The sequence below is a fragment of the Brassica napus genome, chromosome A9 (assembly GCF_020379485.1).
Source record: "Brassica napus cultivar Da-Ae chromosome A9, Da-Ae, whole genome shotgun sequence".
In the NCBI taxonomy this organism is placed as follows: domain Eukaryota; kingdom Viridiplantae; phylum Streptophyta; class Magnoliopsida; order Brassicales; family Brassicaceae; genus Brassica; species Brassica napus.
In genome coordinates, this window is record NC_063442.1 from 33,635,625 (window position 1) to 33,647,968 (window position 12,344).

Sequence of the window (12,344 nt, forward strand, 5' to 3'; positions counted from 1 at the left end):
ACCTATTATAATCGTAATAAAATATATTATAGGCGTAAGAAAATATATTATAAAGATTAAATAGCATATTAAAAGTAATAAACAAAAACATGATATAGATAATATATATAACAAACTAAATTATATAATATGGGAGTAGCGTGGACCATCCTAACTAACAAGTTCTACTTTATAGTATAAAAAAATTACGTTGAAAAAAACATTACATTCAACTCTAAGAAGAGAGTAAAGTTATATTTTATAGTATTAGATATCTCATGAGTTATCTCTAATCTGACTTTCAAGAAGTTCTCGGGCTCTTTCTGCAAGGTGTAGTTGCTGCCAAGATTTCTGCTCAGCTCTTACCTTGGTCATATGCTGGAGGATATTTGGATATCTTCATTCATTAAGAAATTGTTCGACATGAGACTTCTCTTTCTTTTACACCAAAGCAAAAAATATGGATATGCTTAAGAGATGCTCTTCTTTGTTGTTGCAGCTACTTCTCCATCCTCAACTTCATGATGCTGTTCAGCTATCCCATGTAAGAAGAAGAAACAAATATGTGGGAGATAATATGTTTTAAAGAAGGATCTGTGAGATTAATGTATGAGATGACGAATCCCATATCAAATGGTACTTTAAAAGTTATAGAAAGCAACAATAGTGAGTCAATGCCAAAGTTTTCATGGTGAGACTAATGAAAGTTGTTATAGCACGGTTGGGAAATGGGGGTAGGGTCATGGTGATGGCAGAGTCTGAGTGGCGAGGAGGTGGTGTGGTCATGGCTTGGCAGGATGGCTGTATGACTTAAAAAACACATATCAAAGCAGAGGAGAGAAGAGAAGAAATCAGAGGTAAAGAAGAGAAGGAAGAAGATAGTTTGAGATGTGAAGCAATTATCTTCCACCTCTGGAAGCAGAGAAACAATGCCTACCATAATAGTTGTGTTGTTATTCCTTCTGTGATATCCAAGCTGATCTATAGAGATGTGAAGAACACTATATTGGCAAGAAGGGACAGAAAGAAATTTTGCCGCCTCTTGTCTCTTTGGATTCTGTAATTTTTTGGGTTTACCCTGTTTTTTTCTACCTTGTTTTTATTTGTTTTTTCTTCGGTAGAGTAGCTTTAGATTCTACATTGTAAAATCTGAACATCATTAATATGATATTAACATTCTTAGCAAAAAAAAAAGAAGATAGTTTGAAGATGGGGTTTTGCCTGTACATTTAGGTATTTGCAAAGCCACAGAGGATAAATTATTAGTAGTTTGGCTACATTTACGTATAAGTTACTTTTTTGGTTTAGCTGCGATTTGGTTCACTATTTGTCTTTGTCGACTGAAACTTCTAAAGGCTATTGTCCATACAATCACTAATAATACACTGAAACTGAATAATAAAATTTTATTAAAAATATAAACAAAATAGAAACTAATCAATGTTTTGAGTATTAAATCTAACCACAACAATAAAAACTAGAATAATACTTACTATGTACAAAAAAAATTGAACAAACATTTAGTAAATGTATACCATTTCAATCATTAAAATCATATCATGCTAATACAACTTTATAATCTCTAACAAGAATAATAAAAAATAAAGAAAAAGTTAGATATCTTCGCAAGATGATGTAAAATGTGTTCTCATTATAAAAAATATAACAAAAAAAAGATAAATAACTAAAATAGTATTATGTAATTAAAATATATTTGACTACAGATAAAAGTGCAAAAACAAGTGAAAAAATAAGCAAACATTAAACATTAACTAAAATATATAATATCATTCATCACTTAAAATTTCCTATTCGCCTAAAACACTAAAACACAAACCACCAAAACAAACAATAAAGACTATTATACAGTCTTTTGCAAATACAAACCTAAAACACCAACCACCAAATCAAACAAAAAATAAAAACCGAAATCACAAGTAAAGTATACCCCGCCCGCAGGGCGGGCCTATCCTAGTAAATTAAAAAAAAAGAATCTGATGATAAAGTGACCCCTCTAGACTATCATGATCGATCTTTGATCAAGAGGTGTCCTTAATTTGTTTTATGCTTCTCATTATATCAATAGATAAGCTAGTTTTAACCAGTTTCTTTCATGTATATGTGCAAAGTTTAAGGATATGGATTTTTTCGAACAGTTCTCACAAATTCCTATGGCACCTACACGTTCCCTCCTTCATTCTTTCTGTTGCATCTATGTGTCTTAAATCTCTGTGCACCAGTAAAAGCCCAATATTTGTGGGTCGGATGAAGTATGTATTCCTAAAGGATAAAGAAAATCGGATGTTGAGGCTGCTATAAATATGGGTCTAATGGTTTGTAAGATTATTCATTCACACAATAATAAAAAACCCTAAACGGATATTTGCCTCAATACGTTTTTGTTCTCTATTGTCTTCTTGCTTAATTCGTGGCTGTTCACAACACTTTCTCACTCATATAACATTTCATTGGGTGTGTGTTTATACTTTATAGGTATTTTTAGTTAAGTTGTAAGAAAGTTAAACATCGTTTGAGTTGAACATAAAGCACAAAAGAATGATCAAGATATTAGAAGAGTACAAAAGCAATGGTGAACCATGATTGTGTTCAAAAAAAAAAAGCAATAGCGAACCATGGTTAACCTTTCGCTATGGTTAATATGTTGACCTATGATGGACTGACTTGTCGAATTAAAACAGAAAGAGGTGGTCATAAAGAGATGCGTTTGTTGGATATAAGCAAAGTTATCTGTTAAGCATTATTCTGTCAACCGATCAAAAGAGAGCAGGAAAAGTCGCTTGAAGATGGAGGCTACGGTTACGTTCATTCTAAAGTTCGTAAGTGAGGATAAGATGAGTGATGAAGCCATGCCATTGTTTCATACCAAATTTAGAGGCAGTAAGGGCATCTGAATACCAAGTGGTTTTGTTTTCTGTCGCAAATGAACATAGCAAACATGCTCGATTGGGGACTATATCCCAAATTAGAAGGAAGAGTTATGCACGTACATAATAGGTTATTGGCAAGAAGCGAGCTGACTCCAGAATATTGAGTATCAAGCAACTGTCGGAGCTGTGGGACGAATCAAATCCATATTTCATATTTTCTGCTTTCGGAAGAGGTAGACATTTGTCCTCGACTTCAGCTGAAAACATTTTGGTTGCTTTGAATTTCTTTAACATTGATTGTTTATCTTGGTTAAACAAACTTGTGGCTTTCTTATAAATTAAGCCAAGTACATAACCCTTAAATGACTTTAGATAATAAAAAAATTCCAAGCACATGAAAATGAAAACAATCGTAGATCTTAAAATGTTAATTTGGCATTAATCTGTCCATTTCTCTAGTAACTTAATAAATCTTCAAAACTGTCTTTTTTAATTTTTCCTTTGACAATCATGTGCAAAGTGGAAGACGTGATAGAGCAAGTTTAGATGAAAGAATAAATTATATGTGATATACCTATACAAAATGAAAAATCAGAAATGTCATGCTGAAAACGTCAATATCAAGTTCCGAGGAAAAATATGGAATGAAGACATGTAAAGATATTATCACACAAGTTTATGTTGGTTATTTGATATAAGCTTATGTCATTATAGGCATTATATATTTTCTATGTTTGTTTAGCATGTACAAATTTAAAATTAGAGGAATTTTTGGTAAACTTAGGAAAATTTGTATTTGATTTTGCTTTTTATTTTGCTAAGACAGAAAGGTGAAAATAGTGTATGAAGAATTTGACATTTTTATGTTTTTAGCTAAATATTACAAAGACGATAGCTGCGTCCAAATAGCCATATACAACTTTGCCATATGACCAAACATCAACCAGAGTTTGGAAAACAACTTAAATGGAACCTTGGCAGGATTTATCATTAAGGGACAAATTGTTATGATATCTCTTGGTATATATGTTTTTTTCTGAAAAGTTTTGAGAAAATACTGATACACGATCAAAAATTCTATAAATTAAATTTATACAAATTAATTTAAATTAATTCAGTAAAATATTTTTTTATAAAAAGCCCTACTGTGTAGCACGGGTATTTACCTAGTTTATTTAAAATATCAAGAAAACACTTGTAGAAACATATCAAACAAGGGTCAAAACTCAAAAGATATTAGATTATATCACTCTCGTTGTTTGTGGAGAGGGGTGGGGGTGGGGAAGACAAGCTATGCCAAAGATGGTGCAAACGGCGCTTGTCGAACTCTTCCCGCTAAGGTAGGAGTGTGACTTTTGTCAAAATGAAAGTCGGAAAATGTAATGTGAATATGTCTACGGTTACCAATTGAGAGAGATTATTATACTTGTCGACTTATACCCTATATATATCCCAAACATAAGGGATATACACTTTGCAAAATGTAAGAACTATGTCAAAAACTATAACACACATGGCCTTGGGATATCTTTGTTGAGTTATACTGTAATATTTTTGTACAGAAAAAGAGATACAATAAATATTAAATGATCAAAAATACAAATTATAGATATAAACTTATGCAGTGAAAAAAAAATAGCCTTCACTCTTTGCAAGTATTGAATATCCAGTTAAAGTTTATGCAGAATCTCTCTATGGGATTATGATAAGCGTGAGGATTGGCAATGTCTTGCCCATCCTTCTTTGGATCGCACATTATCTTGCAAGGTCTGTAACATTTCGCTGGAGTCGCTTTGTGTGATCCTTGCATGCATTGATTTATGATACAATTTTTCATACATGCCTTTGTCTTGATGGAATCAGATACTTGTGCTGAAAACAAAATTGTAAGTAAATTTAAAATAAAGAAAGCACTGTAAATTTTCTTTGACACGTGAACTGCCATAATGTAAGTATTATAACAATGCAAAATTTGAACTGTAGCTTTTTGGTTTGTTTATAGTGTGAAACTAGAGATTTGTGGTGAGAATGTTGGATTGATTAAGATGATTTTTATATTAGAAGTAGTCTTACCTGTTTTGGATTTTTTTTTAGAAAGTCACATTGTCAATTTCTTAATTAAGTAAATATATCAATTGATTTTTGTAAACTTAGGTGTACTATATGTTTTAGTCATCAAAACAACTATCTTCTATTAATTAAGTTAACTAATTTTTCATATAGTCAATCTTAGCTTACACCCGTTATTGATTTCCATTTTTTTTTTACAATTTGTAGAGACATCTTGTTTTGAGAATCTATTTTTAAAAACATAATAATAAATTTTTAACTCAGGCTATGCACAAGTTTAGGTTATTAATTTAGTTAAATGTTAATAATAAAATTAAAACATTACTAGTATATAATGCAATTACATGACTTTTATTTTTATAAAAATATCTAAAATATTATGGCTTACATTTTTTCCTACTTATGGGTTACATTTTTTATACTAAATCACCTCATTTTTTATTTTCTACAAATTTAGAAGAAAAATATTTTTTTTATAGGAGTGCCTGGTAAGAGTAAGCCACTTGTATAAAACACATATTATTTAAAAACAGTTTATATGTGATTTTCAAATTATTTTTAATCAACCAAAAGAAATTAACGAATTTATTAGTCATTAAAAATTAAAATTTCAATCAACGTTATTATCTTATGTTTTGACACAAATTAATTTAGTCATTCACATTCACAACTTGCATTAAAACTAATTAAATATTTTATAATAAAAAAATCTAATATGATTGTAATTTACACGATAAATTATCATAACTCTTTAAAATGGTTCACAAATAAAGTTATAAATTTTACATAACATGTATAATTTAAAATGATCTCAAATAAGTTATTGAAACTAGAAATATTTATAGAACAATATTTATAATATAGATAAAATAAACTGTATAAATAGGTATGTCTATAACTTAGTTTAAAATTTCTAATAAAAATTATCATAATACTAAAATAAATTAGTTTGTAAGATAACATAACATAATGGTAAGAAAAAATCAATATGGATTTATCTGTATGATATTATACTATCTACAGAAGTTAATTAACAAACTAAAAAAAAATTACAACTTCTAATATTTAGAAAAGAAATCTCGACATACAAGAATATGTTATCTAAGTGATCTACGATCATATTTTTAGAAATTAGAAATTAGCAACTGGGAAAACTATCAAATTATGTAATAATTCTCAGAGAATTATAGAAATTCTCATGTCAAACTGCAAACCAACAAACATTTCTTACCATACCATATATAATAATATTTGTATATAAAAAATAATTTATAAACGATGCAATTCATTATACAATCATACAAACTTCAATACAATAAAAATATTTAACTATATCAAGTAAAAGATAAATATGATACTCTAAATTTTTATATTATTTTCTCAATAAATAAAATATTACTTAACATTAGTTAAAATTTATTAAATTTATTTAAAATTAAAATTCTTTTGAATCAAAAGTCTATCATGTGCAAATTTATCTTAAACTGTATATTATCAAACCAAACTATTTTATGTTAATTAAAGTTCCTAAAATATTAATTAAATTTAGAATTTAAATACTATACTACCACAATTCAAACACACACACACACACACATATATATATATATATATATATATATCACATTTGCTGTCAAAAAAAATATATCACACATTTATTGTAAAACAAATCTGAATAAAAAATAAATATTATACAGATAGCTTAATCATTTTTATTAACATATCATAAAATATTTATAAGAATATATTGACAGTTTACACGCATCAAGCAATATAAATTGCTAAGAATTAATTAATTATTGTAATTGATATATTTATAAATAAACATAAATTTTATATAAATAAATTTTATTGTTAGTTTTTAAAGTGCTATAAGAACTAAACTAAATTATTAATACAGACTTGTGTTTAGCGAGAGTATAGAATCATGTTTAGAAAAATTATGTCATGACTTTCAAAACAAACCTCAAGAAAAAACCTAATATTGATATCCCCTATACATTATTTGAGAAGTGATTTGTTATTTGTCATCATCATATTGATTTTGAAAGAAAAATGATGACATGACATACTATCAATGATTACATAATTTGAAGCTAATTGTGACATTAACAGTTACATTTAATGTTAATTAATATTTTTTGTAAGTTTTTTAATATATGGTAATAACTCATAAATTATCGTTAAAATAATAATAAATAATGTAATAGCAGAAATAAAAATAAAAATATCTTATACATTATTTGAGAAGTGATTTGCCATGTGCCATCACCATATTTATTTGCCATGGTATACTAACAATAATTGCATGGCTTGAGACTAATTTTAACATAAACCGTTACATTTAATGTTAATCTATATTATTATTCAGTTTTTAGTATATGATAATAACTCATATGTTATCATTAATATAAAAATAAATAATATAATAGTATAAATAAAAATATAAAATATTTTACAATTTTTTAAATATTATTTAATTTTATATTTATAATTTTATAATTTTTATTACTGTTACCATTAGTTTCTTTTTAATATCTAAAATTTTAGAAATATAATTCAGTTTTAAGTTTTGATAATTATATACCAAATAAAATTTTCTCTTAATTTTATAGAATTTGATTTAATATATTTTAACCAAAAGAACTAGACAATTTTTAGTTTTAAATTCTTTTTTGAGAAATTTAATTTTTATATCTGTATTTATTTTGTAATCTATTAAAACAGAATCATGACTTATTGATAAATGTTATGTCCAACTATGTATTTTCTTTATTTTAGGGACTTTATTAGTCTCTTTGGTTTTATTTAAACATTGACATGTTTATACACAAATATAATTACAAGAAAAATATAAATATAAAAATCAAAAAATTTCAAACTAAATTTTAAAACAAAAAAAAATATACTCGTCCTCTAAAAAAACATGTCAGAATCTAGTTAATGGTAAAATATGTTGATGAACATAGTGGACTGGATTAAAATGGTTTGAATTGTAATGGATTATGAGTTATCTATAACTAAACCAATAAAAATTTATATCAAACATAAACTCAAATCAAATAAATAAACAAAAAAATAACCAAACCAAATTTCTAAACCAATTTTACTACACCAGATTTTATTTGTTTCCTCATATATATAGCTACATTTAATATACTAAGGCTAACCCAATTTTCATATATACATATATTTATATAAATTGGTTAACACCCAATTTCTCATATATATATATATATATTATATGTTGATTTTTTAATAAGGCAAGTTTAATCATAAGTTTCGCCAAAAACATAAAATCAAGTTTTTCACCAAAACTCTAAATTGAATTTTTTTTCATCAAAACACTAAATCTCATAAACTGTTATATCTTTCATAAACTAAAATATTTTAGAATTAATATTATTGATATGTTTTATTTATTTTCTGCATAATAATTTTTGTTAAGTTTTTTTCAATTTTCATACAATACCTTTACAATTTTCAAAATACTAAAATAAAATTAATATATTACATTATATAACATGATTTTAAAAAAAAAAATCGCAAATAAAATTTTTATTTAGTTGTATAACATATTAAAATAATATTCCTTTTCAAATGATTAGGAACATAACAAATATTATTAAGGGAACTAAAATATTTTTTTTACTATAATCTTATTTAATTAGATCAAGTACAAAAACAAATAGTATAAGTCAAGATACTTTCAGTGAAAAAAGTATTATATCTTATGATTATGAAATTTTTAGATTATAAATGATTTTTAGGAACATAACAAATATTGTAAGGGAAACTAAAATATATATATTTTCTTACTATAATCTTATTTAGATCAAATAACAACAAAATAAAAATAAATAGTATAAGTCAAGATACTTTCAGTGAAAAAAGTATTATACCTTATGATTATGTAAATTTTAGATTTTTTATATATATTTTTAACCCAATTTACCCATAATAAGAATACCCAATCCAATCTTACTTTTTATTTTAAAAATAATTAAAATTTTATTTTATTTACACAGACAGTAGCTACATCTACAACAAAAATTATGAAGACAAAATTTTATAGCAAAAAAATTAAATCGACATTCCAATCCCCCTTGGTTTGTAGAAAATAAATCAGATCATTATCATGACTTTTCTGTAAGTTACAAAAATTCTTATGAATTTGAGTTTCTCATGAATTTTGAGTGCTTTGTTGAAGAGTTAACATAAAATCAATGATAATGCTTCTAACTACTTTAAATATCTAACCATATTACATCACATAAATAGAGAAATAGAAACAAATTGAACTATAAAAGATACTGGATGGAAGAAAATAATACCAAGTATCTCTACAAATATAATCAGCTATTTCAAATTCGAATTAGCATAAATATCAGTACTTTCTTTTGGAATTTGAATTTCTTTCGCATTATCCTAATCAACACCCCGGACATAGTGAGTAAAAGTCAACCACCGATAGTAATAGTATACTGGTATAATCTGAGAAGGAAAATTAAAATAAACATTTAAAAAATAAAATCAAATAAATCGGCAAATATAAAGAGGCTACTGGTTCAATTGAACAAACCCAATTTTGTATATCTCCCCTCTTCCTTCAAAGTCTGAAACTCTCATCACCGTCTCTGTTTCGCTTAAATGCCCCAAGTCGATCTTGAAACCTTGGTTTCTTCAGTCTACTCCGGTGCCCTCTCCGACGACAACTCAGCTAACGCCCCGATGATCCGACCCGTTTCAAACTCCGTCGCGAGTGCTATCGATGTTCCACCGGAGTCTTACTCCGTATCAAAAGAAGCAGAGCTCGAGTGGTTCAACGAGAACGCCTTCTTCGAGCGGAAAGGATCACAGAAAGGAATCTCATCCTCCACTCACAATCCCAACTCCAATTCGAGCTCTCAGAGGGTTTCTCTCAAATCCAAGACGTCGATCATCAGATTACCGAAACCGCAGAAGACGTGTTTCAACGAAGTGACGAAGCGGAGAAACTGCAGAATCGCGAGGACTCTGATGATCCCGAAGCGGATCGGGTCGCGGTTGAAGTCGGAGCCTTCTTCTCCGAAGGTCTCTTGCATTGGTACAGTGAGATCCAAACGTGACCGGAGCCGTCGAATTCAGAGACAGAAATCCGGTCGAACCGATTCGTTTAAAGATAAACCGGTTCCGGTTAAGAAACCCGGGTTTTTCGCGACCTTCAGAGCCATTTTCAGAACCGGTGGCGGTTGCAAAAACCTCTCCGCGACTGGAGCCCACGCTCCGCAGAGGGAGGCCACCACTCCGGCGAGAAGGTCGACTGATATAAGAGATCGGCTTCCGCCGGTAGAAGTCGGGAAATATTCTCCGCCGAGGATGAGTACCGGTCCGAGGAAATCTCTCGACGGTGTGGAACCGGTATTACCCGGTTTAGGCGGGGTGACTCGGTTTAAATCGGGGAGAAGACCGGATTTGTTGGTAAAGTTTGACGTGGCGTGACGTGCGGCGTTTACAGTGTGGACAGGTGAGAGTCGGTGGGGCCCAGTCCCGTGTTTCAAGCTTACGGAGTAAACAAGGATGGTGATTGGGTTGTTGGCTGTTCATGGGCTTTTATGGGGCCCATGAGCGTGTGTTATTCGGAAAGTCGTTAGTGTTGACGTGGCAACCAGTTTAACGGAAACACGGCATAGAAAGAGAACAGGCGCACACTTTTGATTTGGTTTCTCGCGTTCAAACCAAACTTCCACCGTTTTGTATATCTTACTAATATTATATTGTGCCCCTTTTTTTCTTCTCAAGACTTTTGATTTTGATTAGTTTTGCTTTTTTTTTTTTTTGACCTTTTGGTTGTACATAGCTGTTTCTATAACTTATTTGTGTATGTGTTTGCTTGTAGAATTTATCAATAATGTAGAAAATACTTCATGAGTAAACGGTCAATAGTCTGTTTTCTACGAATGAGCTTGTTTTAAATTGAGTCAATTAAATAGTGCTATAATCTCAGGAAAACATAAAAAAGATTCAAAACAATGAAAGTGAATTTTACCCACTAAAAACTATGAAAGTGAATAGTGGGAGCCATAAACATTTACAAAAACTTTGACGTGTTCAAGTCCTCGCAAAGAGACGAATTAAGTAAAATTAATCGCGAGTGTCTTTTTTCTTTTCTCTTTTTGTATTTAATTTGTATCTTATTAGTTGTTTCGTTTTCAAGAAAAGACAGGATATTCTTAGCCATCTTTGATTCTATAATATAAACAATAACAATTAATTTGGAAAAGTCAGTCCTTCGAATTGGCATTTTATTATTTAGTCTTGCCTAAATAATGGGGTATTTTGACAATTAATTTGAGGTCTGATAGACTGATATCTGTAAGTTTTTTTTTTTAACACAAACAACTTATATTAAATCAAACCATGAAAGAAATTATGTGGTGAGTACATCATTACAAAGGGCTGATTTAGCAAGTAGATCAGCCTCCGAGTTTAGGGAATGAGAAATAAAAGACAAAGTGCAATAATCAAACAAGGAGGATAGAAGTTCGATGTCGCAGACTAATCCGTAGAGTTCGACCGGTGATGACTTCGAACAGATTGCTCTCACGAGCACCTGACAGTCTGAAAAAACACAGACTCTGGTGAAGCCCAGTGAAAGGGCCAGACGAATCGCTAAGGCTTCGCCAATAAGTTATTGTTCATTTTCTGGGAGGCTTATGATGTGTTAATATTCATCACCATGTGTTAGCAATTGTTTAATTTTAGCTGCCTGTTGTGTTTTTCTTCAGATGTATTGTTAGTTCTATTTATAAATTTCACTGAAATTATATAGAATAGCTTTTACATATTTAGCATTCAGCAAACTACTTGTAACTCATTTTAGGAATGAATGGAATAAATGGAATAAAATGGAATGGAATAGAGATAATTTGAGGAATTAATGGAATGATATATGTATTTATTTTTTAATTATATTTAAGTTAATTCATTCCATACATTCCTTTCATTCCTCTATCTTTTTTATTATGAATGGTTTTTAACGTGATTCACAATTTTTTTCAGTTATCTCACAGGAATTAATGGAATCAATTTTTTAATTTTTTCCACTTAACTGGTAACTTTTTTTTGGAATGCTCATGAATGACTAATTCCACATAATTCCATTCATAAAAAATGCAATCTAGTTACAGCCGTAGTATTCCTAATACTTATTTTCCAACTGTACTTCTAAATAAAGGTGTCCAGAAAGTTTAGCAGCGATCACAATTTCTTGTCGGTACTAACTTTTGGCCTTATGCGTATTTGTTGTTATGTTCGTCGGTGAGGATTTTTAGGTTTTATCAACGCGTCGCCATTGTTTCTCTCGTCATCGTGTTGGTTTTACGGTAAAACTTTTACCATTTACAATATAATTGCCACTTCTCCACT

General features: G+C 29.2%; 1 protein-coding gene across 1 annotated transcript; it reads left to right on the forward strand.

Moving 5' to 3' along the window:
* Positions 1–9,477: 9,477 nt before the first annotated feature.
* On the forward strand, positions 9,478–10,877 carry LOC106364911. Its single transcript, XM_013804395.3, has one exon. It carries the CDS (start codon positions 9,588–9,590, stop codon positions 10,416–10,418), a length of 831 nt encoding a protein of 276 aa, XP_013659849.2. The 5' UTR covers positions 9,478–9,587; the 3' UTR covers positions 10,419–10,877.
* Positions 10,878–12,344: the final 1,467 nt, after the last annotated feature.

Excerpts from the sequence above, each read along its gene's own strand:
- LOC106364911 (XM_013804395.3), top strand. The coding sequence starts at position 9,588 with ATGCCCCAAGTCGATCTTGAAACCTTGGTTTCTTCAGTCTACTCCGGT.